Raw genomic sequence first — 27,981 nt, 5'->3', positions numbered from 1 at the left:
AAGCTTTCCCCTAAGATCAGCAAAAAGACAAGGACGTCCACTCACCATTTCCGTTCAGCATTGTCCTGGAGGTTCCGATTGGGGCAGCTGGGCAAGAAAAATAAATAGCAGGCATTCAGATTGGAGAGGAAGAAGTAAAACTCAATTTGCAGATGAAATCATCTTGTGTATGGAAAGTCCTAAGGAATACACACGTACACAACACACACACACAAACCTGTTAGAACTAATAATCTGGTTCAGCAAGGTTGCAGGATACAAGGTCAGTTTATATAATAGAAATAATTTGTATTTCTGTATCCTAGAAATGAACAGTGAAAAGGGAAATGAAGAAAAGAGTTTTATTTACAATAACACTGATAAATTGGATTTCATTAAAGGGAAGAAGCTTGTGTTTCAAAGGTATGCTGTTAAGAAAGTGAAAAGACTAACAGAAGAGAGATAAAATATTTGCAGATCATTTTTGATAAGGATCTAGTATCCAGAATATGTAGAGAACTCTTACAGTTCAATAATATAAAGACAAATAACCCAATGTAAAAACGAGCAAATGGTTTGAGGAAACTCCTCTGAAGAAGAGATACAAATGGCTAATGAGCGTAAGAGGAGATGCACGACATCATTCGTCATGAGTGAAGTAACGAAAGCGTGATGAGGCGCTGCTTTATGCCCATGGGAATGACTGTGAGCAGAAAGATGGGCAGTAACAAGTGCTGGAGGAGGGTGTGGAGAAGCTACAATCCTGACAGACGCTGAGGAATGTAAAACGGCGCAGCCGCGGTGGAGAGCAGTCTGGTAGTTCTTCAGAAAGTTACACACAGTTACCATATGACCCAGCAGTTCCACTCCTAGATAACCTACCCAGGAGAAGTGAAAATGTGCCCATACAAACACCTGTGCAGGAATTTATAGCCTTATTATTCATAATAGCTCCAAAGTGGAAGCAACTAAAATGTCCATCAACTTATGAGTGCATAAACAAATGTGGTATTCGCATAATGGAATACTATTCAGCCAGAAAAAGGAATGAAGTACACGCTACATCACGGATGAGCCTTGGAAGCATTATGCTAAGTTTAAAAAAAAAGCCACACACAAAAGGCCACAGAATGTATGATTCCATTGATATGAAATGTCCAGAATAGGCAGGTCCATTCAAGTAGACCGTAGATTAGTGGCTGGTTGCCTGGCTATGGGGAGTACTTCTGTAGGCAACGGGTTTCTTTTTGGGGTGATGAAAATGTTCTGGAAGTAGATGGTGCTGATGGTTGCACAGCCTTGTGATTATACTAAACACCACTAAGTTGTTTACTTGAATTAAAAGGGTGAATTTTATAGTATCTGAATTATATCTCAATTAGAAATTGGTAAAATAAAAAGTGATACAGGGGGACTTCCCTGGTGGCGCAGTGGTTAAGAATCCGCCTGTCAATGCAGGGGACACGGGTTCGAGCCCTGGTCCGGGAAGATCCCACATGCCATGGAGCAACTAAGCCCGTGCGCCACAACTACTGAGCCTGCACTCCAGAGCCTGCGAGCCACAGCTACTGAAGCCCACGTGCCTAGAGCCCGTGCTCCGCAACAAGAGAAGCCACCGCAGTGGGAAGCCTGCGCACCACCACGAAGAGTAGACCCCACTCGCCGCAACTAGAGAAAAGCCCACACGCAGCAACGAAGACCCAATGCAGCCAAAAATAAATTTTAAAAAGGGGGGTGTGGTTTAAAAAAAAAAAAGTGGTGCAGCTTACCTTAAATTATCTTTCAAAGGGCGAAGGTTTTAGTTTTGATAAAGACTAATTTACTGATTCCTCTTTTACAGTTAGTGCATTTTGTATACCTGCGAGAAATCTTTGCCTATTTCAAGGTTGTGAAGATTCTCTCCTATGTTTACGTCGAGGATTTTTACAGTTTCAGCGTTTATGTTTAGGTGTGTGGTCCATTTCGAGGGAATCTGTGCAGATTGTATGGGGCACAGGTTGAGGTTTGTCCTTTTCCCACGTGCGGTCCAGTCCCGGCGCCTCTGTTGGGAGATGGCTGGTCCTCTCGGCCCTGAATTGCCCTGTCTCTCTGGCTGGCCACACTGACCGTGCACGTGGGTCCACCCCCGGGTCCCCCACCCCCCTTGGTCTCTGTGCCTTCCTGGACCAGTGCTTTGAATCAGGCACCATTGCCCGTATGTTACCAGTATCATTCAGGATATTTTTTTATCCAGGTAGAAAACAAATGAACCGTCTCCATCATTTCTAAGTGTCCAGCAGTGCTGAGTCACGCTCAGATCTCTAGGACCCTCTTAAGTCAGCTCGGGCCACTCTGACAGAACGCCCCACAGCACACACTGTTCCTGCCGGTGCTGGAGGCGGAGTCCCAGAGGAGGGGCCGGCACCCCCCAGCACAGCTGCTTCCTGTTCCCGCTGGGAGCGTCCCACGGTGTGTGCTGCTCTCCTCGTGGTTGTGACTGGCGTTTCCCCGAGTGTTAGTGGTGCTGAGCGCCTGCCCACACGTGTCGGGGCCGCGTCTCTCTTCTTCGGAGAAATGTCAGTTGAGGTCCGTGGCCCGTTTCTCAGTTGGGTTATTTGTCTCTCCGTCGTGGAGCTTTCGGGGCTCCTTATGAAGCCTGGATAGTAACCCTTTATCAGGCGTGTGGTCTGCAAACATCTCTTCCCGTTCCCGGGTTTGCGCTCTGATGATTGCTTCCTTTGCTTTGCAGAAGTTTTAAACTTTAATGTAGTCCCATTTGTTACTCTTGTTTTTATTGCCTGTGCTTTTAGGAATGTATTAAAGAACACATATTTTTTCTCTTGGTCTGGCTCTTTGTTGGTTTCCTCCCTCACTGCCATTTCTCATATCTCTGTGATTTTGTTGTCTCACCAAGGACTGTCTCTGAGTAGTTTTCCTCCCAGAAGGGGTTTGGCTGCTAAGGGGTTTGGAGCCTTGCCTATCTGAAAGCATCTCAATTTTGCCTCGTTCTTGCCTCTCATACCTTGGCATGGTGTAGAGTCTTCAGCGTTTCTGAAATTCCACCCCTTCTTTTGGCAAAAGCCCCTTGGGAAGGAGGCTGAGGAGCTGTGGGTGACAGAACAGCAGGGGACAGTTGGGGAAAGGCGGGAGAGGCAAGGCCTGGGCGGCCCGGCGGCCCCGGGAAGGACGTCGATTCCAGGTGCTCGTACAGGGGGAGGGGGGCATGGGCAGCAGAGGGTGGGACCCGAAAGCTCAGCCCTGCAGAGCGCGTGGCCCAGCTGGCGTGGGCCCCGAGCATGTGGGCCGGCGGTCTGTGACGTGGGAGGATGGCCAGGGCCAGGAGAGGCGCGGGGCTGGTGCAGGTGCAGGGGACGCCTCTGGGGGACGGGAGGGTCCGGAGCCATCAGGAGCGCGGGTGGGGCCGGGTGTGGGCCACGGGCGGGGGCGGCACCCTCGCCGCCACCACCACCACCACCACCACCGGCCGGGCTGTGCCATGGTTCCGTTCCCGCACTGTGGATGTATGCCAGATCCTGAGTCGGCTTCTTTCCTCAGAAGAGAAATAGGTAAGCTTGACTATCACCTTACAGTATAAATTGTTGGGACTGGATCCTGACAGTGGACTGAGGATGAGTGTGAGAGCGTCACCGGCATCTTTTTTGGATAAGAGTTAAAAGTCGGATCCCCAGCCCACGGAGCTTTCTTTGGAATCCCCCTGCCTCGGTGGCGCGCACGGGTGTACCGGTGTGTGCCCGGCCCGTGCGGGCTCTCTGGCCCGGGACAGGGACCCGCGGACTCCTGGCCCGTGATCGCACCCGTGCCTGTGCAGGCATGTGACTCTTTTCTTCTGTGTCGTGGTTGTTTTGATTACATTTATTGGAATAGAATTTTAACGTCTGGATGTGATAATAAAAAACAACTTAGGAGCTTTTGTTTATTGTGCATCGTGGGATTTGTTCAATTTGTTTTCTAGTAATTCCACTTTGTTTTCTTTTATGAATGTATCGGTCCAGCTCAGATTACAAATACACAGTGTGTTCACGCAGACGGCCTGTGGGACCCGGGCAGGCTGCCTCCGCTCCTGGCCCTGGGTCCTGAGGGCACAGCCGGTGACCCACTTCCAGTAGTTCTGGAACTGAGTGCTCACTCTTTCAAGCAGTAAAATTAACGCCTACACTCACTTGGGTTTAACCAACAGCCTGGAAGGGAGTTTGCAGTCATCAGTGACACCCCACCAGCCCTGACCTCAGCCCCCTGCGGGTGTCTCTCCCTGTCTGCGCACCATGGAGGCTGCCTGGGGGGGTCGTCGGGTCAGGACGGTGGCGTTGGGGGGCAGACCGACGGCAGCTGAGGGGCATCTTCCCCGGTGCCGGTGTCACACAGTCTTGGGGTTGCTCTACGTGCCGCTCCCATTACAGAGACCCATCCCCCCCAGTCCTGGTCTGGGAGACCACGGGTGGTGGTTGAAGGCTGGGTCGTGCCTCCACCCTCCAGAAATCCCATCCTGTGGCAGGACACGCCCTCCACAGGAGCTGGGGGGGATCCTTCACCACATGTGGTTTGCTGTCTGCCACAAGCCTGGCACCGTGTTGGGTGCTGTATGCAGTGGTCACTTTCTGACCAAGTGGACACCGAAGGAGTCCCTCCGTTTTTTCTTACAGGAAGTACTGAGTCCAGAGGAGGCGGCCAGTGTGGGGGGTGGACCACGGAGACCAGTCCGGTGGCCCGTGCAGGGGAACCCATGCCGCCCACCAGCAGCAGGTGGCCCCGAACGTCCTTGTGAGGCCGTCTCCCGTGTCCTGCTGGGCTTGGTCTCTTAGCTCGGTTGTGCTTTGATAGCCACCCCACAGCAGGTCATCAGCGAGCCCGAGTCCCAGCGGGGTGACCACCCCTCGCCGAGCGCACCCCATCACGCATGGCAGATGTGGCTCGGCTCGTGGCATTCTGCCCCTTAGACTACTGATGAGACCCAAGGCGTGGACAGGCATGTTTACGCACTGCCGAGTGGGAGTGGTAGCTGAGGGCAAGGACAGTGCTGGCCTTGCTGGGTCTCCGGCGAAGAGTCCTGCTGTGGTGGCCCCTCCGTGGCTGGAGCCTGGCCCTGCCCATCTCTGCCATCACCCCGGGGTCTCTGCTGCTGGGAAGCCCAGGCTCTGAGCCAGGCCCAGGTCTCCTCCCTGCCAGGCATGGTACCTGGCACACGGCTGGTGCTTAGCAAGTGTCGGTGGAGCCAGCAGTGCCCCGGGAGTGGGTGCTTCCCTGCTGGGCAGGTCTGAAGACGAAGCGCTCACAGGGGCGGTTTGTGGCAGCCATCGCAGAATTCCACGGAGACCCGCCGTGTGGGCAGGGAGTCCCTGTCTTCGGTGGGTTTCCCTAGGGGTCCCCGGGGTGTGGTGCTGGACCCTGCCTGCTGCGCTGTGATGACCTCGGGGGCCGACGCATGTGTGAACAACAGTTCTCCAGACTTCTCAGTGACGCTTTGTGGGTTTTCTGTCTTCCCGTGCTCTGGAGGGAATGGGTGTGTTTTTAATGACTCGGGAATGGGCGTCCTCTTTTTGAGATCAGTTAAATGTGTGCCTGTGATCTCCCACGGGTGCTGATGCCGTCACCTTCCTAACCCTGAGGTGCACCTGCGGTGCTGCTTTCTGTCCAGCCTCAACCTGGTGCCCGCCGGGCTCATCAGCATCTCTGCTGCACATCGTGGGCTTTCACGTCCAATCGATTAAAGCCCGCAGTACTGCTCTCCTTTTTGGTCATTTCCTTAACTGTGTTATTCTAGATGAACTTGGTGATCTTTCTGTCCGCTGACTTGTGGAGGCTTCTGGGAAGAGTGGAGGCTGCACTACATCTTAGATGTGGGTCAGGGTGCATCTCAGCCTTTGTGTCCTTGTCTAGGAACACAGGTGACCCTCGCTCACATGGGCCTTTTGTGGGGCTCGGGCAGGTTTTAGAGGAGATGCATTTTTAGAGAATGAGAAGCCGAAGCCTCTTGCCTCAAAAAGTGCCACGAAGGAGGCCCGCACATCCCGCGTGGACGATGGGTGGCGCCCACCCGTCGACAGTGTGGACTCAGTGGCCTTCTGTCTTCTGCAGGTGCCCTACGAAACACTGAACAAGCGCTTCCGTGCCGCACAGAAGAACATTGACCGGGAGACGAGCCACGTCACCATGGTAGTGGCTGAGCTGGAGAAGACCCTGAGCAGCTGTCCGGCCGTGGACTCTGTGGTCAGCCTCCTGGATGGTGTGGTGGAGAAGCTCAGTGTCCTCAAGAGGAAGGTCAGTGCTGCTTCCGGGCCATGCTGCCTGCTCTGCCCCCAGGCTGCACGCACCCCATGGGCGCACCCTTCACCCAGCTGTCCTGAGAAGGGGCTGCCTCCTGGGGGAGCTGCGGTGGAGGGGCCCCCCTCCCCTGCTGTCTGCGCTCTGGAGTCTATGTCAGCTGTAAGGCCGGCTTCCCGGCCCACATTCCTGTTCCTGTAGGGCCAGCTTATCCTGACTCCAGATGTCCCAGGGAGCCCAGGTGGGGGAGGCCAGGATGGGTAGTAGATTGATTTATTATTTTCACAATTTCACCTCAAAACAGCACATAGGGTATCTTGTTTCTGGGAGTGGTAGGTATGCCCACTGATAGGCCCTAAAAAGTGAGATAAAATATTTGAAAACATTTTATTCACCAGAATTGGAGAGCAGGGTGTCGGGGGGCTAGAAGGCAAGGGACCCCTGCTGCCTAGAGAGAGCCCCCAGCAAGGGCCTCTCTGGCCAGTGACTCAGGGCCATTAGAGTGGGGAGCCTGATGGCAGGACCCAGCAGCACTACACCTCAGGTGAGGGTGCCCAGAAGTGGACTTGCCGGGCGAAGCACTGCCGCCCACCCCCTCCTTCAGCCTGGTCTGAGTGGTCCCAGCGGGTGCTGCCTCCAGGCTCCAGGTGGAGTAAATGCAGTTCTCTTGAGTGGAGGATGCCTTCTGTCTGAGCATCAGATTGTTCAACTACAGTAACCAGCACAGGTACACAAGACACCACGACTGCGACACAGCAGGAGTAGAAAGAGATCTGCACAGACTTCAGGTACAGAAACTATCAAATACCATACTTTACTGTGCTTAAAGGATGAAAAAATAGCTTGAAAATATCTGCAGGGAATAGAAAGTATGTCATTTAAAGTTAAAAAGAACCAAGTAAAAATACAAGAAGTGAAAAATAGCAAATGAAAAACTCAAATGTTTGCTTACAACAAACATTTTAACACTTAACAATCAGACCAAGCTAAAGAGAGAGTTAGTGAGCTGGAAGGTGGGTCTGAGGAATTTACCTAGAATACAGCACAGGGATGAAAAGACGAGAGCACATGAGAGGGTGAGAGATTAGGGAACAGAGCAGGGCCTCTGCAGTGGGCCAGAGTCCAGCAGAGGCGGGCGGGAGCAGAGATGTGCAGGGACAATGACGGGGAGACCTAAACAGGTTAAATAAAAGTAAACGTAACTAGGATTTTCACATAGTGAGACTGAAGAAAAGAGAGACAGAAAAATCTTAAAAGCAGGTAGAGGAAAATCCACTTGTCAAGGAGCAGCAAATATCCTGACAGCTGACTTCTTGATGGCAGTTGGAAGCCAAACCATAGTGGAATGTGCTGGAAGGAAACAAGGGCCGACCAGAATTCTGGACCTGCTGTCCAGTGTGTAGCCACCAGCCACCTGTGTCCATTAACATTTAAATGGAATGAAATCAAGAATTCACTGCTGGGGTTACACGAGCTACACTTCAGGTGGTGACAGTGGCTGCTATGTGACGCAGGCGTAGAACACTTCCACTTGGCTTTCTTAATTTTGAGCAAAATTGCCTTTAAGGGAAAGTATTATAAAAGATAGAAAGTCACGTTACAATGACAAGTAGTTTCATTAACCAGGAAGCTATGACAGATTTAAAGTTCTACGCCTCTGGCAGCACAGCCCCAGCGTATGTAAAGCAGTAACATCCCTGAGGAGGTGGACAGACCCTGCCGTCCCCTCAGTAGCAGCAGCCCCCACACTCTTGCTGCTCGTGGCCCTGGGCCCCAGCTCCCCTCTGACCTCCCTGCCTCCTGGTCCTCGGCGGTCGGGGTGGGGTGCCCGGTCGCCGCCTGTCCTGAGCGCCCCCTCTGTTCGCGTGTCACAGGCGGTGGAGTCCATCCAGGCAGAGGATGAGAGTGCCAAGCTGTGCAAGCGCAGGATCGAGCACCTCAAGGAGCACAGCAGCGACCAGCCAGCAGCGGCCAGCGTGTGGAAGAGGAAGCGCATGGACCGCATGATGGTGGAGCACTTGCTGCGCTGCGGCTACTACAACACGGCTGTGAAGCTGGCGCGCCAGAGTGGCATCGAGGTGGGCGCGGGGCTGCGGGTTCCCAGGGCCACGGGCTTCCCAGCCCTGCGTGGAGGCTCCACTCGGCCATTCGTGCGTCCTGAGCCGGGAGGGCCCCTCCCGCCCGTGACGGCTCTAGGGGTGCGTTGCATCTGCCGCAGTGGTTTGCACGCGTTGCGAGGAGCAAGAGTGTGGACAGGGACCCCTCCCCCCACCGCTGCCCGCTTTCCTGTCGCCAGGCGCGTCCCGTGACCGTTCTCCTGGGGGTGACGCCTTTCTCTGGGGTCAGGCACGTTTTCCATCTGTCCGTGTGTGGTGGCCCCGGGGGTGCAGGTGTGGAAGTGCTCAATACCCTAGGCTGCTGGCCAGTGGCAAAGGGGGCTGTCACCACCCCCCGCCGGGCCTCTGCAGGTCGGCCTGCACCTTTCTCTGGCCTTCGGGGCGGCGTGGCTGGGGGCAGTGGTACCTTGGTGTCCCGAGGGCAGCCTTCACTGGGGGGGCGGGGGGGCAAGGAACAGTTGCTCGGGCTGCTCAGACCAGAGTGCGTGGCCACCCGACCCTGTCCGCGTCCTGTGTTGACTGGAGCCTCTGGCGGCAGAATCCGTGTGGACGGCGGTGTCTCCCTCGTCTCCACGTGGGGTCCCGTCTCAGCCTGCTCCTCTGCCACACGCTCGGGACCCACTGGTTCCGCCCCTCCTCACCCTTAAGTTCTCAGTCTGAGCACGGCTGGCCACCTGGGGCCCACCTGCCCCCACCCCCCCGCCAGTCCCATCCCCTGGCATGGCTTAAATGTCACCCATGTGTGCGTGGCTCCCACGCTGGGTCGAGGAGCTCAGCCCTGGCGGCTCGAAACCCCAGCCTGAGCCATGCCCCCTGTCCCGGCAGGTGGCCTTGGGTCCCTGGCAGCATTGTGCTGTCACCCCCACGCCGGCATCCACAGGTCCTGGCTGTGTGCCCTGGCCCCACTTCCTGCCGTGTCCACGTCCCTGTCTAGTTCCAGTCCCAGGCCTTTCCTTCGACGTGGCTGACACACTCGTGCAGCGGGGCTGGGGACGGGGGCTCCTCACTCTTGCACCCCAGCCCCGGGCAGCTCCCTGGAGCTGCGTGTGCCGCGTGCCCAGGCTCCTGCTGTGGACGGCAGGGCCACCGGTCTCAGCTCGGTGCCCAGTGGTCCCTGGTGCCTGCTCTCCCCACCCCTCCCTCCCCTGCCCAGCACGGCCAGCTTCTGACCGCCGGGCTCTCCTAGCCTCACATTCCTGGCCCGGCTCGTCCATCTGCGGCGGGCGTCAGGCTTCACTCCCGCGTGCCCCCTCCTCTGCCCCTGCGAGGGCGTGGCCACGCACACCTGCGGTGGCGGGTGAGGCACGAGCTCCCCACGCCTCCTGGCCCCCAAACGTGTGCCTCGTAGAGGGGAGAAGCACGAAGCCAGACGAGATTTGGTGAAGGTGACGTGTCTGCAGAGGTGCCAAGAGGGATGGGAGGGTGGCAGGGGAGGGGCTGGCGGTCCTCAGAGGAAGGTCGCAGCCCCAGAAGGTTGGCATGCACCTCGTTGAGGAGACAGTCCTGGAAGGGGGTTTCCACAGGAGCCCCCAGCTTCACACAGAGCGCAGGAATCCAAGTCTCTTTCAGAAGCAGATGCAGGAGGACATCCTCGTGGCCTTGGGGTTGGGCGAGGCCTCCAAGGAAGAGGCTGCAGCTGGGACTCCTTAATGTTAAGAACTTCTTTTCATCAAAAGACACCATGAGGAGGGGGAGTGCGGGCTACGCAGACGGCCCAGAAGGGAGGATCGCCCGGTGGGGTCCACTGTGGTCCCTGCGTCAGCAGCTTCCATGCTTGCGCCTCCCGGGCGCGGACTGTGCGTGGCACTCACTCTGGCCCACCTCCCGCCAGCTGGTTTAACATCTTCACTGTGGCTCCCATAACTGAGGGCCCGAGGATGTCAGAGGACCGTCAGCAGGAAAGGAAAGACCTGGAAAGACCCGGGATGCCGGGGGGTGCAGGCAGGAGAGGCCACTTCTTGGAATTTAGAGCAGAACTGGAAAAGATGGGAAATGGGAGAGAAGAAAGACTAGAATGTCGTCTGGGGGCCTGGCCTTTGCCCAGTCGGAAGGGTTCAGGAGAAAGAAGACAGTGGAGAAATGGCCAAGGAAGCGGCACGAGAAAGCAGCCCACCTCTCTAGTGAGGGCGGTGAGCAGAGAACTGGATTAGTGAGTCCTGGTTGCAGCACCCGCGGGGCACCTCCTCGTCAGAGCTCCCCGCAGGAGGGCAACGCCAGGTGGCAGCCGGGAGGAGCAGTGGCCGTGGCACTCGGCCCGCCACACTCCCAACCCTGTCTGACTGGGTCCTGTTCCGTAATCGGCAGTCGGGACGGGGAGGTTGGGGGCGCTTCCTGCGGGCCCAGCCGCTGTCCCTACTGAGGACGCGAGTAGAGCCGCCCTTGCGTGGCCGCCCTGACCTGCCCGCTGTCTGGAGCGGCTGTGCAGGAGCTGGAAAGCTGACAGGGCATCTCCAGTGTGCCCCCCCCCCCCAACAGGAGCGCACCCCGGGCCCTCTGGTCAGCTGCTCTTCTGCCCTTGACCCATTTGGTTCCGCAGGAGATGCTTCTGGAACTAGCTGGTCCATGGGCGCCGCCTTGTTGCCAAGTAACTGTACTCGATTATTTCTTCTTGTTAATTTTGCTGTAAGTGCCTGGTTTTCACTGCAGCATCATTAGCTGTATGCATTCAGTGACTCTCTTGAAATAGAATAGGTGTCTCTTACTTAAAAGCTTGCACCTTAACGCTGCATCCACCAGTAGGACTCTGTCCTTTTGCAGCACAGCTCCCGCAGGGAGCTTGACGTGGCCCTGGTGCCTGGGTACGGAAGTTCGGTGGCGAGCTCCTGGCTTGCTTTGCTGTGGTAGACCTTGGTCGAGAGAGTGTGGGCGAGAAAGCTCTCTTGTCCTGTGCTCTGCAGTGCCCAGCAGCCCGTGAGGCCTGAGTGGGGACTCTGGAGACACGGGGTTCCAGGGATGTTTGTGTTGGGTGTTTCACCGGGTAACTGAGAAAACGATCTTCACTGACGTTTTCTGCTCGAGTCTGTTCCAGATGGAAGAGAAATTTACCTTTTGAAATTTTCGTTTTCTTCTAATGACCCCCCTCCTTTTGTGATGTCTGAGCATTCTTCACCTTGCCATGTGTGACCAGGGAGGTCCTTCTTGCTGGCTGTAACCCAACCTCTTGCTGGGGGCCTTGCACTTCCTGGCACCACACAGAGCCCCCTTGACTGCAGCAGGTGTGCACTTGAGTTGGTGGGTTCGTTACCGCGGGTCCCTGGCCCTACTGGGATCCTCCAGCCCAGCAGATGCAGCTGCACTTGGCCTGCCCTCCCAGATTGCCAGGCCTCAGGGACGGAGAGAGGGGAGCAGACAACGGAGGGCAGAGAGTTGCAGCCCCTAACCACCCTGCTGCCCCTTCTCAAAAATCTAAACTTGAAATCAATCTGCAGAGCAAAACACAGAAAATGAGAGTATGGCCTGCTGGGGTCTCCGTGTCTGCCCTGAGAGGTGACGGGGGGCAGACCTCTGCCCTTCAGGGCCCCAGGTTCTGGCAGGGCCTGGGCTCTCGGGGGGCCTGGGAGCCAGCATCTAACTGGGGCGCAGGCCTGCCTGCTGTGCAGACCCGGCCCGCGGAGGGGCTGCCCCGGCAGGGGGCGGGGGTGCTCCTATAAGATGAGGCTGCTGGGCAGCGGGTGCTGTGTCGGGCCGGCCTTGGGCGGGTCCGGAGTCCCGTGCTCTGAGCCAGTGCTTCCTTCCCTGCAGGACTTAGTGAACATTGAGATGTTCCTGACAGCCAAAGAGGTGGAGGAGTCCCTGGAGAGGCGCGAAACGGCCACCTGCCTGGCCTGGTGCCACGACAACAAGTCCCGGCTGCGCAAGATGAAGGTGTGCGGGGCTGCGCCTGGGCGGGGCTCCTTGAGGGGCGGGGCTGCGCCTGGAGGGGCGGGGCTGCACCTGACAGGGCTCTTGGAGGGGGCAGGGCGCGCCTGGGCAGAGCTTGCAGGGTGGGGAGGCAGCTTCGCCACCTGCAGTAGAGCCAAAGTGCTTTCACCTGTCGGTTCAGAGTTCTGGGGTTCTGATTCATAGTGGAGGGTTATTGGGTTTGGTGTGGGTCTTGGGGTTTTATTGGGGGTGGCGTTTGGGTTTTAGGTAAAATCCCTGAAAAGTGCACCCCCTCTGCATTATGGTTTGGACAGAAGTTCTGAGCACGAGGTTCTAAAGGCACGAGGTGTTGACCGGGCTCGCGCTGCGCGTGGCCGCTGCGGGGGGTTGGCGCCGGGTCGGCCCCCACACACGTGGGGAAGCCGGTGGGAGCAGGTACCCGCCTGCCAGGGTGCAGAGTTCCAGGCTGGGGTATTCTCCAATACAGCCTTTCTTGAGACCCACAAGCAGCTTCAAAAATAGGCACTTAAACATAAATTGCAGAATTTAAACATGCTTACTGAAAGGTGTCATTGCCTTAGGGCTTGCAGGAATGCTTGACTGTATTAACCTTTCCTGCCTCTGTCAGAAAAACGTTGTCTTCTGTGTTCTAAACTGAGTGCCGCTAACCCCGCCCCGCTGAGCTTGTCGTGTGCACGTAGTCACCAGCCAAGGGTGACACTCTCTGCCACTCAGGGCCGCCAAAGCGAGCACGACGCGAAGACGGGACGGAAAAGTAGAGTGGCCAGTGGCTCCCCTAAAGAGAGTGAGGACCTTGGTATGGAAAGCATAAAAGGAAAGCCAGAATTGGTATGTAACACGCGCCCGCTCTCCTGCTCCACCCCCACGGCTGTGCGCTCGCTGGGAACCCGGGCAGAAGGAAAATAGGCCTCGGTCGCGACAGGCGGTTTCTGCAAGCCCTGTTCCCTCCCAGAGAACACTGCTGCTTGGCCAGGGCACACCACGTGGGCCGGGTCAAAGCGGGGGCCTTGCAGCTACCAGGGGGTGGGCTGGCAGGGACCGAATCCACGGATGGCACAGGCCTGTGACCTCGCCATGTAACTTGAAGGAGCATACGTAGTCGTCCAGAAGTGCGTTTGGAGGACAAGCTGACGACACCAGAACGTGCTCAGTACAAAAGAGCGTCTGAACACAAGTCAGTACGCAGTCAGTGTACAGTTCGTACACGTGTGGGCACACATGAGCTCCTGCACTTGATCACACTTGCAGGCCGCGGAGGGGAGGGAGCTGGGGTGGGGGGTCAGGGGTGCCCGTGCCAGATGCCAGGGATCCCTCAGATCAGTGATGAGATTCTAGACGAGAAAAGAAACTCAGACCCACGTTTCCCGCAGTTGAGAAATACTTCCAAGGGTAGGCGCAGCAAGGAAAGTCTCCGGAGTTGACCTGGGTTTCTGGACACGTCAGGCTAACAGAGGCAGCAGCGTGTGTGCTGCGTGTCTGCCAACTCGGAAGGGGTCATAAATGGGAGAACGCCACGCCTTTCTCAGACAGCACGAGGCGTGTTCAGCCAGCAGCACATGACGTCACCCAGATCGTAGCCGTCCACGGCGAGTGTGAATGCCTGCGTGTGTGCTTCTCTCTCAGCGGACTGTTTGAAGGTTAACCTGGAGAGCAAAGAGCCACCGTAAATAACGAAACACATTTCCACGTGTCAGTTGTGTAAAGCTGTGACCCAGCGTTTACCCGTAACGCTCCTCGGCTGCACATCCACCGGCGGCCGCAAGCAGAAGCAGTCACCGGGCCCCCGGAGGCAGGCGGGGCCTCTCCCCGCTGCTCCCCCTCTCGGCCCTGCGGGTCTGGCCTCTGAAGGGGCCGTGTCCTCTTCACTGGTTTGTGCGGCACCTGCCAGGCCGCCCGCGCCCTGCCCCACCCAGGCGGGGGTCAGGACAGACTGCTGCCCAGGGCTTAGTCCCCCGTGCAGAGGGCAGGGAGGGGGGCTCGGGCTGGGAGACCGCCTTCCCTGAGCACCTGTGGGGTGGATGTGTGGGCACCAGGTAAGTGGCTCTCTGCACCTCTGCCGTGCCTCGGACGCCCTGGGCAGCACGGTCCGGCGGTCAAGTCAGCCCGGCCTCCACCCCGTGTCCCGGGGGCGGGGCTGGGGGCTTTGTGGAGGGTGTCCTCCCAGGGTCCGACCCAGGCGCTTCCCCAGAACGCAGTGTGCACGCCGGGGCTTGGGTGGGGAGTCGCGGGGTTGGCAAACTTGAGTTGAAGCGTCAGGCGTAGAGCACCGTTCCCGCCATCTTGCAACCTGGGCGCTGTGGCAGTGACAGTGAGGTTTGCGTCCTGTTCTGTTAATTCCACGTATTCTGTCTCTGGTGGAAACCATGTTCAAGATGTGATCATCTAAATTACTTCTTTTGTAAAATAATCCAGGTTTTTCACCTTAGGTCACGAAATTCATTTTGCCTGCTCGCCCTCTACCCCCAACCGCAGGGGTTTTAGCCCCAATTGGATTGACGTCGCTAAGATTTCAAAGTTAGTCTGGGCTTCCATACAAGCGACCCCCCTGGTTGGGGCCCTGTTAGCCACCCGCAGAGTCTCCCGTGGAGCTTTGGGACTGACGCCTCCCAGGTGACGCCTTTGGGAGACGGCCACCCCCTGGCACAGCAGCCCCAGCTCCCCCGCACCCTCGGCAAATCCTGGGGCTCCTGCCTCTTCCAGGACCCGGCCCCCGACCGGCTCTCACTACCTCTGCCTCCTTCTCCTGGTCCTGGCCAGGTGCCGGCCCCGCCCCCCAGGGCCTCTGAACTGGTTCATCCCTCTGCCTGGAGCGTGCTCCCGGAGCTCTCACAGCCCCCACCCTGAGGGTCCTCGCCCAGCGCTCCCTCCCACCCACCTGGCGCCCAGGCCTCACCGCGGCCTGGCTCCAGAGCCGCCTGGCGGTGGAAGGCGCCCCGTGTGGCTGGGGGCTGCCGGCCGGCGAGGCTGGGGGTAGAGGAGGGCGCGCGCTCGCTGACTTACAGGAACCGGGCCGCTGTGTCTGTGCGGTTACCCGCCGCCCCCTGCGCTGCCGACGGCCCACGCTGTTTCTCGCCCGCGGCGCCGCCTGCCGGCCCTCCCTGCCCTCCCCGGCCTGGCCCCAGGGACGCACTCGGGGGCACATTTGGCCGAGGCTGCGCTGGGAGGGGCCGGGCCCCAGCCCGTCAGAGCCCAGAAAGCCACAGCTGCGGATTGAGATCGCGGTTTCAGTGGCAGCCCTGGCGACTCGGAGCGGCTGTCGCTGTGTGCGTGGCCTCAAGCTGGCACGTGGCTCCGGTGACCCCGTCTAAGCTGCCCATTGTCTTGTCTTCACCCTCAGAGCTGCCTGGAGTTCAGCCTCAGGATCCAGGAGTTCATTGAGCTCATCCGGCAGAACAAGAGGCTGGATGCCGTGAGGTAGGCCTTCCTCCTGACTCCCGGGGCGGGCGTTTCGGGTCCCCTCCCGGTCTGGGTTGGGGCAGGCAGGGCGGGTGTCTGGCAGGTCTTCTCTGGCTGGCTGGGCCCTGCCCAGGGACGCACGGCCGCTTCTCTCCCATTGCTGAGCGGGGGTGAGGCCGCGGGCGCCCCCGACAGGGCCAGGCCTCCACCGCACTCTTCCCGTCGTGGCCCCTGGAGCAAATGGCCGTCCCAGGTCAGGCTGTGGGCAGCGGGGAGCGCAGCGTCCCCAGGGCAAGAGGGCCCTGGGCAGCTGTGTCAGTCCTCCCGCGGCTGCAGCTTCAGCCTCGCGCCCCCGAGCTCCGTCTCCTGGAGGCATGGGGCGCCGGGCTGGGGGGCTCCCAGCCCAGGATGTGGTGGTTAGAGGGTGGGCGGGGCCAGTTTTGCTCTCCACGGGGAGCCTCAGGGAAGGAGGCTGGGGTGCAGGTGTGGCGGCAGGGGTCCCCGCCCCCTCCTGCTGTTTCCACCCGCACATGCAGGGCTCAGCGCCCGGGGTCTGATCGGTGGACGTGAGTGAGGCTGTTCTGGGGGTCACTGCAGAGCCGCGAGGCTGGAGCCTCTCTGGAGCCCCAGGGGCTGTGCGGGAGGAGGGGCGGGTCGGATCCGGGTGCCATGGATGTCGTTGCGCCCGGTTCGTGGCACCCAGGGTCACCTGGAAGGGCTCGGGCAGGTACCGTTTGCGTTCAGGCACTGCCTCTGGGTGTTTTCTAGGTGGGATTCTGTACTTGGTGCCTCGCAGCCCGTCCCCGTTCCCTTGAGGAGGGGGTGCCTGAGTACCGAGGCTTTCCGCGTGTCTGGGTGGGGGTGGGGCCCAGGATCCCGCAGCTCCCGCAGAGCCGAGCTTCCCGGCGCTGGGAGCGCAGACTTCAACAGGCCGCGCTGTCCTTTTCCAGGCACGCGAGAAAGCACTTCAGTCAGGCCGAAGGGAGCCAGCTGGACGAGGTCCGCCAGGTCATGGGCATGCTGGCGTTCCCGCCGGACACGCACATCTCCCCCTACAAGGTAGGGTGCGCCTGGGGGCCCTGGGCGCTCGTAAGGTCTGGTCTGCAGTCACTGCCACAGTCGAGCGTGGCCCATGCACGACTTGTTCCTTTCCCGTCTTGGGCCTGGTTCGTGGGACCCAGGGTCACTTTTCCCGTCTTGTTCCCATTATGCTGGTAAAAAAAAAACTTAAATCAGAAAAGCTGCAAAGTGCAGCTCCAAGTGCCTGACCGCTCCCTTTCCCTCCCTGGGGGCGCCTCTCTCTCTGGAGTGCCTGGTCAGGGCTGGACAGGCCGGGGCCTCTGCGCGGCTCTGCCAGTGTCTTTCCCGACCTCATTTGTTCCTGATCTGCTTTCTCTTCCCTGCACCAGGATCACTGGGCACATCTGCCCTCGGTCCCTCCCCCTTGGGTGGCTCTCCTTGACCTTGAGGGTCCATGTGGGGTCTGGGCAGGGGCATACCCCCCACAGCTGTGGTCCTTTTGAAACCTGGGGGCCGCCCTAATGACCTTTGACCCTTCTCTGGGAAAAACACCGCAAGTCCCGTCCTGTAAAACCTAAGAAGTCTGACAGCCCCCCTTCATTCCTTCCTGTCTCCTTCCCCTGAGGTTCAAACTGGCTGTTTTCCCTGGGGGTGGCCCATTGAGTCCTGGGTGCCGCCCACCACTGGTCTCCTCTCCTCAACAGCCTTTTGCAGTGTTTACAATGTGAACAGGGTTTTGCAAATCCTGAAGTTGTGCTTCCTTTTGATGAACGATTCTGTCTTTAAGTCATTCCTCTCTTCTTGGTTTTTGTTATAAACACTCAAGAGAAGACAAGCTACACCTTCAGCACTTTGCTCAGAGGCAGCTCGTCACCCACAGCTCCACGCCCACGAGCACAGTTCGGCCAGGCTGGCACACCTCGTAACAAGGAGCCCCCCCCCCCTCCAGTTCCCACTAACATGATCCTCGTTCTGTCTGAGGCCTCATCACAGTGGCCTTGATGGTCCACAGCTCCTAGGTCTCTCTGCGGAGCCTGGGGCGCTCCCTGCCGCTCTCCCCTCCTCCTCCTGGGCCCACCTTTTAATGGTCCGTTTAGTCTGGCATCGCCTCCAAGCTTTTAGCTGCTGCCCACTGCCCAGTTCCAAAGCCACGCCCCCGTGTTTAGGTATTTGTTACCTAAGGCATCCACTTCCGGTAGCCGGTTTGTGTCTTAGTCCCTTCTGGCGGCTGCAACAACACACCACCACAGATGGGGGCTTGTGAACAGCAGAATGTATTGCTAACGGTTCTGGAGGCTAGAAGTCCAAGATCAGGTGCCAGCGGGGTCTGGTGAGGCCCTCATCCGAGTCCCAGACTTCTGCTGTGTCCTCCCGTGGCGGAAGGGTCGGGAGCCCCCTGGAAGCTGTTCTTAGACGGGCACTAATCCCGTTCATGAGGCTCCACCCTCGTGACCTCATTCCCTCCCAGAGGGCCTCCCTGACCATCGCCTTGGGCCTCAGCATTTCAGCGTGTGCAGGGAGAGGGTAAAACCCCTTCTTTGTGTGGTGAACCAGCCCTGTGCTCCGGGCCTTGAAGCTGGTCTCTGTCCAAGGCCCTGAGTGTTTGCCCTGCAGCCCCGCCTGCCCCACAGAGTTCTGTGGGGCCCCTGGCAGACCCGGCCCCTGCCGCCCAGAGTGTGTGGCGCAGGCCTTCGGGAGGTGGCTGGAAGCTTCTCGCCCTGACTGAACTCACACCTTCTAAAGTGTTTGGGAATGTAAGTCAGCAGGTCACAGAGATCTTCAGGTCTAAACTCAGGTTTTAAGTCACAGCGTTTGCTCTTCCTGCTCTGGAGATTTGTTAGAAGTGCAAGAAAGGCCGGCCTGCCCTTGGGGGCGAGATGTCCAGCTCAGGAGGGCGTGGAGCGCATCCCTTCCCTTCCCGATGCGGCCTTGCAGGGGCTATAAAGAGCCAGGCGAGTGCTGCCATCATGGCCTTGTGGAACAGGAGGGGCCGAGCCTCAGAATGGGCTCCGGGCCAGGGCGGAAGCCACAGCCGCCAGGGCGGGCCACCCCTCCCCGGGGCAGAGCTCTCCACCTGGTGCCGACACAGCCTCCCACCTCTGAAGGTCGGTCAGACAGATTGAGCAGCACAACAGAGAAGACCGAGGAGATGACACAGGAGAACCTCGGCTCAGAGCAAGCGGGGGATCTCGGGTGCGGGAAACTCAGAAAACAGAGTTGGGACAGTGGAGTGTCCTGGAAGCAGGAGCAGGGGGCCAGATACTCCTGAAACGTGCTAGAGCAGCCTGGTTAAGGGAGCGAAACCCTCGTCCCTCGTGGTGGGAAGTCACAGGCGTGTCCCTACGGGTCACAGCGGGAACGGCACGAAGTGCTTTGAGAGGCGGCTGTAGCAGAGGCTGCGCAGGGCCTTGTAGTTGGCACTGGGCAGTGCCAGCCCCTGGGTGTGGACCTCATTCTCCGTGGACTTTGATAAAAGAAATATTAAAAGCATCTCTTAAACGTTGGAGTGTGATGTGTACCGTACGCCAGGACCCTTGAGGAGCTCACACAGAACCTCTGACTGTGCTTTTGTTTGTGTGTCTCCCCCTCCTTCCCTGCGCTCTCTTCTTGAGTCTAAACCTGGGTGGTTTTAGGGATGGACATGATTTAATCTTCTCTTCGAATAAGTGGTTTCCTGGAATAAGGCTTCTCCTTTCAGCCCTTAACGCCCTTAGCAAGAGGCTCTGGAGCTCGCTCCGTGCCGAGCTGTCCTTTCAGCCCCACGTCCTTGACGTGCCTCGAGGCCACAGGACACATGCTCCCGGGCGTCCGAGTCCCCTCCCAACAAGTCGGTGTCCCAGAGGCGAGTCGGCAGTGGGCTCGCCGTGGGCCGGAAGTCGAGGCTGCCCTCCAGCCGCCCGCCTGCAGCTTAGTGGGGGGACTTCCTCCCGTCACCTTTCATCTGTAGGGAAGATTGGCGTTTGTTTGCCGTTGTCACCCCAACTCTGCCCCGCTTCTTCCAGGACCTGCTGGACCCGGCCCGGTGGCGGATGCTGATCCAGCAGTTCCGGTACGACAACTACCGGCTGCACCAGCTGGGGAACAACTCCGTGTTCACCCTCACCCTGCAGGCCGGCCTCTCGGCCATAAAGACACCGTATCCTTCGCGCTGGGAGTGGCTCCCCGTGTGCCCCTCTTAGTGTGGGGCTGGCGTCCAAGACCCCGCTCCTTAGCACGCTCGTCCTCCACCTTGGAACGGGCGCTGCATCCCCCGACTTGGGACCCGTGTTTTAACTGGGCTGCAGCCCCACGGTGTTGAGACTGGGGGAGGGGGTGCCCAGTGGAAACCTGCCCTGAGCCGGGCCGCCTCCAGGTCCTGCCCAAACTCCAGGGATCGAGCCATCTGGAACAGCCTCCCCCGTGGTGCCTGGGGGACCCCCTAGAACCTCGGCCGGCCCCCGCCCTCCTTAACCCGCGCGCAGGCAGTGCTACAAGGAGGACGGCAGCTCGCGGAGCCCCGACTGCCCAGTGTGCAGCCGCTCCCTGAACAAGCTGGCGCAGCCCCTGCCCATGGCGCACTGCGCCAACTCGCGCCTGGTCTGCAAGATCTCGGGGGACGTCATGAACGAGAACAACCCGCCCATGATGCTGCCCAACGGCTACGTCTACGGCTACAACGTGAGGGCGGGGCCTGGGCTGCCGGGGGAGGGGCGAGGCCTGTAGGCAGAGTGGGCGGGGTCAGCGGGTGGGGCGGGGCTAGCAGGGCTGGGCCCTGAAGGCTTAGGGCTTCGTGGCAGGGGTACCTGCCGGAAGTAGCTTTTGCGAAATGCAGTGACTTGTTTCCCGAGACTTGGTTGTGTGGGTTTCTCTCACGGAAACGTTGATTTAAACCATATTGGCCCATCTTAATGCGCTTGGTCTTTCTTTTCAGTCCCTGCTCTCTATCCGGCAGGATGATAAAGTCGTCTGCCCGAGAACCAAAGAGGTCTTCCACTTCTCCCAGGCCGAGAAGGTGTACATCATGTAGGCGGGTCGCCGCGCCCGGGCGGCTGCGGGCCCCTGCCTGCCTGCCTTTCTGTTTCTTGCGACCAAAGATCAGTGAGCAACGACAAACACTCTTGGGAAGAGAAGAAATAAGATTTAACAAGCTCGTACTTGATTTTGTAACAAGTCAGCTCTTCGACGCTTCTGAAGCGCTTTCACCTTTCAGAGAAACTTCTTTAAAGACTGACCACGCGGAGGGAGGCTAGAACCTTTCACCATAGGAACTGATTCCTTCCCCGTGTTCTCACAGTTCCCTCCCTTTTGCTAACGAGGAACCTCGGGGGACGGGCTAGTCCTCGGCCGTGGCCCGGGAGCGTTGGTGGCCATGCCAGACTGACCTGCAGCGACTCGGTGCCACGGGGGACCCTGTCACTTCTCTGTAGAGCTGCTGCCAAAACGCCAGCGCCGCGGGTGGGGCCGGCCTCCAGGACCGCCGCCTGCCTGCAGCCGCGCCCGCGGGGCTGTGTTAGGATGTGTGTAGGCTCAGTGTCATGTCACTCGTGCCGCCTTATCTCCTGCCTGAGAATGTATCCGTGGAAATCCGCTGGACCGGGGTCTGCAGAGGCCTTGCCGACGGCTCCGTAACTTTAGCTCTAAACACTATTCATTACAGAAGCCAATAGTTCAGTTGAAGTAACTACCGATGACTTTTCAAATCAAATGAACCATTGTAGTTTACACGAAACCGTATTGTAGAGGTTTGTATTCAACGCTTATTTTTGCATGTTGATGTTGATTAGCTAATAAAATGTAAATGTAAGACACGCGAATAAAAGCGTTTCTACTTCTTGTTCCGCGTGCACGTCCCACTCCGCCGGCGGTGTCTGCCACCTGGCCACTGGTCCAGGGTGGGGCCTGGGTTGGTGGAGAGCTGCACCCATGTGAGCTCCATCCCAGAGTCCTGTCCCAGGGCCCCTTCAGCCTCACCGCTGCCCCCCGAGCAGCACCTGGTAACTGGGGGTCCCTCGGGGGTCATTTGAGGCACCTGAAGCAGAGCGTGTCTCCTACTGAGAAGGTGCCAGGCTGGGAGGAGGGGCCACTGCTCAGATCTCCCCGCTGAACTTCGGCAGGGATGGCGCGGCAAGGGGGCTCAGGGTTAGGATGCGGGCGACCACGTGAGCCCCTCTGCCTAGCAGGTCGTGCCTTGGTGGAGGGGCCTCCCCCTGCCCACTGCTTCGGCCCCCTGCGGTCCAGGAGCTGCCCAGTTCCCTTTGGCAAATTCCTCTTCTTAATTCGCACACCTTCTGTCACTGTGGCCAAATGGGGCTCAGAAGCAGCTGGAGGCCATTTGGGCTCGGTCGGGGCAGGGCCACCTGCTCCCCCAGGTCCCCAGCGCCTGGCCCCAGGCGTGCTCTGTGCTGCGAATCTGTCCCCGTTGCTCCTGCAGACATTTCCTGCTAGGACCAGCGCTGGGTTCTGTGGCCCCTGCTAACCACTCCCTCACGCCTGTTCTCTGCCATGTCGGCCGAGCCCTCTGGGTTCCTTGGCCTCCTTCCTGGCCTCACTGCTGTGCTTCCCCGACCGTTGGCCCGCCCGGGCTTCTTGCTGGGTGCTGGCCGCTGTGGCTTCCGGCCTTGGTCCCAGCTCTCTGCTCCTCTGCTCCTCTGCCAGGCGCCCACGCCGACCCCTATGCCCTGGGTCCACATCCCAGAGACCACGGTCTCCAGGTCGTCGCTGTGTGCTCTGCTTAGTGGGGGCCAAGGATGGCAGCGCCGTCTGAGTGGGGTCTCCCCGTGCCCGTCTGCCACCAGTCAGGCCCGGCGCACACGTGGGCTCCCGGCTCCGCAGGGGTGCGGGGCAGAGCTGTCCGCGGGGCGATGGGCTCCTTGCCGCCGCCTGCACCCAGGGAGGGGGCAGCGGGGGCTTCTGCTGGCCCCATCCCCATCCTGTCTGCCTGCCTTCCTGCCCTTTCCTTTCTGTAGAAGTAGGTCTTAACTGAGCACACGCACGAGGATGAGTTTCTGCACGCGTGGTCGTGCGTGTGGCCCGAGGGCCAGCGGGCCCTCAGGGCTGCCCCCGGGTCCTTCCCAGGCGAGTGCTCCAGCAGCGGTGGTTCTTGGTGAGAGTGGCTCAGCGGTTCTCAGGCTCGGTGAAAACAACCCTACTGTCGGCTCCCCAGGTGGCTCGCCCACGGGCAGGGGCAGCCCATCCTTTCCACTGTGTGCAGCGTCCCACTGGACGTGTGGAGGGTGACTTCCCGTCCACACGCTGGTGGACACTTGGTTGTTTCCAGATAAACCTGCCCCGAGTGCTCTTGTACGTGGCTTTTGCTGAACACACACACGTGTTTTGTGGGAGGAGCGCCGGTCTTGTGTTACCTTTGCTAGACAGACGGCTGGCCGGCATGGGCCCCCCCCACCCGCCCCGCTCACACCGCCGCCGGCGCCCGGCCTTCCACGTGGGCTGCACGTGCTGCTGGCTGTGAGCACCGGCTCCCTGTGGGCTTGTTTAGTTGTGAAAATGGCACGTGTGGAAACACAGATCTTAAGTCAACAGCTGGATGAGTTTTGCTAAATAAATGTTCACACACATTAGCCAGCAGGCCCAGGTGGCCAGCGCCCCCGGCCCCTCCAGACTGTCTGCTTGCCCTGCGCACAGCCGTCGCTCCGGTTTTCATAACTCAGGCGAGTTTCGCCTTCACTAAAATCAAATCACGGACTGAGCTCTTAGTCCCTGACTTGTCTCACCCAGAAACTCCCGTGGTCTCTGTGGGCCGCTGCTTCTCTATGCGCACCCAGCCTGGCTGTCCACCCCGCCGTGGACACGCGGGCGGTTCCCGGGACGTTGGCACCCCCGTCTCTGGACATTCCTTCTTCTCTCCTGGGTAAAAATCTGAAAGTAGAGTCCCTGTGTCCTGGTGTCGTCACGTGTTTAAGGTCGCAGCCACCAAGGACTTCCTAGAGCGGCCACACAGCCACACCCCTCCGCGCGCCCCACCTCATTCTTTTCTATGTGTGTTTGTGCTCTGCGTTTCCTGGGCTGGGTCTGCCTCACTACCCGCTGACTGGTTAGTCATAACGCTGTCAAGCCTTCTGCCCCGTTTTCATTGGATTACCTGTTACCTTAATTAGTAGGGATTCATTACATATTCTGGCTACCGACCTTTTGTCAGAAATATGTATATACACTTTATTGACACTGTCATTTGATCAGCCGAGGTTTTAATTTTAGTGAAGTTCAATTTATCAATTTCTTCTTTTATGGTGAATGCCTTTTTGTATTCTGCGAAATACTTGCCTATCTCAACATCACAATGATATTCTCATATCTTCTAGAAGATTGTGTTAGCTTTTATGTTTAGGTCTGTGATGCATCACAAATTAACCTGTGTGTGTGGTATGAGGGAGAGGTTGAGGGTCATTTCTCCCCGGTGTGTTTATCCTGTTGTTCCAGCATCAGAAGACTTTCTCCCCATTGAATGATGGTGGCTCCTTTGCTGGGAAAACCACCCCCCGACTCTCTCTGTCTGGGTCCGCTTCTGGATGTCCTCACGCCACACTCCATCTCAGTCACTGGAACTTTAATGGAATTCTTGAACCCAGGGAGTGCGAGTCCCCTTTGTTCTACTTATTTTCTAGGTTTTCAAGATGGTGTCAGCTGCTCTACTTCCCTTGCACCCCCATGTAAATTTTAAAATCAGCTTGTAAAATTCTACCGAGAAAAAAAAACAGTCTGCTAGGATTTAAACTGGAATTGCGTAGAATCTCAAGATCAATTTGAGGACAGTCTTAGTCTGCTCAAGCTGGGTGCCTGAGACAGGAGGATATTTCCTCACGGTCCTGGAGGCCAGAGGTCCAGGGCTATGGTGCTGGCAGTTGGGTCCTAGTGAGACCCCATCCGTCCGGCCGTCTTCTCCGTGTCCTCCCAGGAGGACGCCGGTCCTGCTGCATCGGGGCCCCGCCCTTATGACCTCATTTAACCTTAATTGCCTCCAAACAGTCACACAGAGATATGGGTTGCGGGGGGGTGGGGGGGGTGGGGGGGGTGGGGCCTGATTCAGTCCATAACAGGGACTTGAAAATCGGCAGTTCTGAGTCTTCTAATCCGTGAACACAGGCTGTCTCTCCACATGTTTATTCAGATCTACTTTCATTTCTCTCATTTACATTTTGTAGTTTTCAGTGTACATACCTTGCACATATTTTGTTAATTTAACCCTAATTATCTCATGATCTTTAACGCTATTGTAAACTTAATCTTTAAATTTACCTTTCCAATATTTCCAATATGGTAACAGACAGACATAGAGTGATTCTGTATATTGACCTTGTATCCTGTGACCTTGCTAAACTGCCTCATTAATCTTAGTAGCTTTTTGGTAAATTTTAAGGAATTTTCTATGTACACAATTGTATCATCTGTAAATAAAGACAGTTTACTTCTTTTTTCCTAATCTCATGCCTTGCTTCTCTTTTTCTTCCCTTCTTGTACCAGCCAGAGCCGCCAGCTCAGGGCTAAACAGGAGGGTGGACATTGTTGCCTTGTTTCCAATCTTGGGTGGAAAGCATGCTCTTTCACTGTTAAGGGTGATGCTTGCTGTAGGTTTTCCTGGGTGTTCTTTCCAAGGTTGAGGAGGTCTCCTGAAAATTATTACCATAAACTGATGTTGAATTTTGTCAAATGTTCTTTAGTTTGTCTAAGGAAATTACCATATGATATTTCTTCTTTATTCTGTCGTCATGGAGAATTACATTCTTCGATTTTGAGTGGTTAAACAAACCTTGCATTCCTGAGATAAATCCCACTTGGTATGTTATACTCGTAATGTATTGCTGGATTTGTTCTGCTAGACCTTTGCTAAGCACATCATCTATAACGTACTCTATTATTTTGTAATGTCTGTAGGACACGTAGTGATGTGCCCTCTCATGCCCGTTGTTGGTCATTTGCTTCTCCTTATTTTTTCCTTGATCAGTCTAGCTTGAGTCAGTTTTCTATCAATCAGAATTTCTATCAATTTTATAGATTATTACAAAGAAGCACCTTTTGGATTATTTTCCCCTGTTGTTTGACTGTTTTGTTTCATTGATTTCCGCTCTTTATTGTTTTCTCCCTTCTGCTGATTTTGGGTTTAAGTGTTCTTTTTCCAGCTTCTTGAGGGGAAGATTAGATAACTGATTTGGGGCCTTTCATTTCTAACATAAACATCCCATACATTTTAATGTTGTTTTCATTTTCATGCAGTTCAAAACATTTTAGTTTCCCTTGTGATTTTTTTCTGTGACCCACAAACCATTTAGGTGTCTGTTGGCTAATTTCCAAATACGTGGAGATTTCCCAGATATTTTTGTTATTAAATTCTGATTTAATTCTGAAGACCTTCCTGTAACATTTCTTCCACCACAGATCTGCTGGTGATGAATTCCCTCAGCTTTTATTTGTCTGAAAATGATTTTATTTCACCTTAGTTTAGTTTTGGGGGGACATTTCACTGTACATACAATTCAAGGTTAACAGTGTCTTCTTTTTTTACTGCTGCAAGGGTTTTATTCCATTGTCTTGGAGCTTGTGTTGTTTCAGGCCAGAAATCTGCTGCTCTCTTATCTTCGCAACACGTCTTTTCTCTCAGACTGCTCTTAAGGTGCTTCTTTGTCCCTGGGTTTCCACAATTTGACTATGACGTGCCTTGAGTGGTTTTCTTCATGTTCACGCTGCTTGGGGTTTATCATCCTGAAAAATCCCGTTTGGTTGTTTTACAATATCTTTTTAGTTCTCACCACACTTCAGCTTGGCTAATCTTATTTATTGATTCAACATTCCACAAGTATGGAACGCCTACTGTGTGCCTGGCATCATGATACAAGACAAAGAGCCCTGTTTTCATGGAGCATATGTCCTGAGAGCAGAAGAGGAAAAAACCCAATAACCTAGTAGTAAGATTACAAGCCTGTAATCCTGTGAGTGTGAGATAGAGCTGCAAGTACTGTGGGACAAAGTACAGGAGATTAAGAAAAGGGCAGGCAGGCCGGGCGGGGGGCGTGGTGAGGGAGGCTTATCACAGCAAGGGAGGCGCGGGGCTGCAGGAGAAAGCGCTGGGGTGGCTCCAGGAAGCCTGACGTGGCTGCAGGGATGAGCGGAGAGCAGGAGGGAGGAGGTGGGGCGGCCGGCACAGACCAGGAAGGCCCCGTGGGCTGATAAAGCCTTTTGCTTTGCTCTGGGATGGGAGCCACTGCGGGGGCGAAAGGGTGACGTGATCTGCCCTTAGCCTCTAGAGGGTCCCTCTGGCTGCTGCAAGGTGAATGGACCCTAGGGGTCGAGGGCGGAGTGGGCAGAGGTGACTGCAGTGACCCGCTGAGGGGGATGGTGGCAGGGACCTGGTGGTGGCCGTGGGTGACAGAAAGTGCTCGGGTTCTGAATACGTTCTGAAAGTGGGCCTGTCTGGACTTCCGAGTCGGGTGAGAGGAAGAGGGGTCCAGGGAGACTCCAAGGTCATTGGCCCGAGCGAGTGGAAGGACAGACGACCATCCATCAGCTGACACCAGAGGGCGGGGGGCAGGTGGCTCAGGTGGTGCGGGCACAAGGCTGGACTGGGCCACACAAGCATCTTGGGCAGCCTGGGTCGGGGCCCCGCACAGCGCTGGGGAGGAGCTGGCAAGAGTCGGGGCTCGTTAGGTCAGGAAGCAGTTACCCTGTAGCTGCAGAAGGGAAACAGCTCTTGGTTGCTTGGAGCAAACCAGAGGCCTGAGGTCTGGGCACAGAGAGGGCGGGCGGCCACTTCCTCTCTCTTTTTTGTGTCGTTTTTTAATTCATTTTTGTCTTTTTCCTTCCTTCTTTTCCTTTCTCTTAATAGCTACTTATTGAGATGTAATTCACATACCACAAGAGCCACCCTTTCAAAATGTACAACTCAACGTTTTAATACAGTAAGGAGGCTGGGCAACCACCACCTCTAATTCTAGGTCACGTCTGTCGCCCCAAGAAAGAACCCCTGTGCCCATCTGCAGGCGCTTCCCTTCCCTTCCCTCTGCTGTGGGTTTGCCTCTTCTGGACGTCTTGTCTAAGTGGCATCACACATTTGCTCTTTTTGACGGCCTCCTTTCACTCAGCGTCCTGCGTTTAAGATCCCTCGTGTTGTGGCGTCTCAGCGCTTCACGCCGCTTTGAGGCTGGAGACAGGCGTCTGGTCACCGTCGGCCGGGGAGGGGCCCTGCCTGGGCTGTGCGCTAAGGCCGCGGCGCCCGCGCTCTGGGGCGGGCGGCCTCTAGCGCCGTCACCCGCTTCGGCCGCCACCCCGGCTCGCGGCACATCCCAGCTGCCCCCTGACGCCACTCTGTGCCGGCGCCGCGGCACCCAGAGCCCGAGGGAGG

General features: G+C 57.1%; 1 protein-coding gene across 3 annotated transcripts in view; it reads left to right on the top strand.

The window, feature by feature from the left end:
• The window catches only part of MAEA (macrophage erythroblast attacher, E3 ubiquitin ligase), a 30,519-nt gene extending 9,069 nt beyond the window's left edge, over positions 1-21,450 (top strand). Inside the window, exons 2-10 of one of the 3 annotated variants that reach the window (XM_068543602.1) lie at positions 6,052-6,234; positions 8,112-8,315; positions 12,096-12,218; positions 12,951-13,064; positions 15,574-15,650; positions 16,583-16,691; positions 19,655-19,788; positions 20,114-20,309; positions 20,563-21,450. In XM_068543602.1, the coding sequence (XP_068399703.1) occupies positions 6,052-6,234; positions 8,112-8,315; positions 12,096-12,218; positions 12,951-13,064; positions 15,574-15,650; positions 16,583-16,691; positions 19,655-19,788; positions 20,114-20,309; positions 20,563-20,658 (1,236 nt within the window). In that variant the 3' untranslated portion in view covers positions 20,659-21,450. The remainder of the gene's footprint in view (positions 1-6,051; positions 6,235-8,111; positions 8,316-12,095; positions 12,219-12,950; positions 13,065-15,573; positions 15,651-16,582; positions 16,692-19,654; positions 19,789-20,113; positions 20,310-20,562) is intronic. The other 2 variants (XM_068543603.1, XM_068543605.1) reach the window with 2 other exon arrangements.
• Positions 21,451-27,981: the final 6,531 nt, after the last annotated feature.

Source organism: Eschrichtius robustus, chromosome 4 (genome assembly GCF_028021215.1).
Source record: "Eschrichtius robustus isolate mEscRob2 chromosome 4, mEscRob2.pri, whole genome shotgun sequence".
NCBI lineage: Eukaryota > Metazoa > Chordata > Mammalia > Artiodactyla > Eschrichtiidae > Eschrichtius > Eschrichtius robustus.
Note: the sequence above shows the minus strand (reverse complement) of the source record. Positions and strands in the feature narration are given on the sequence as shown.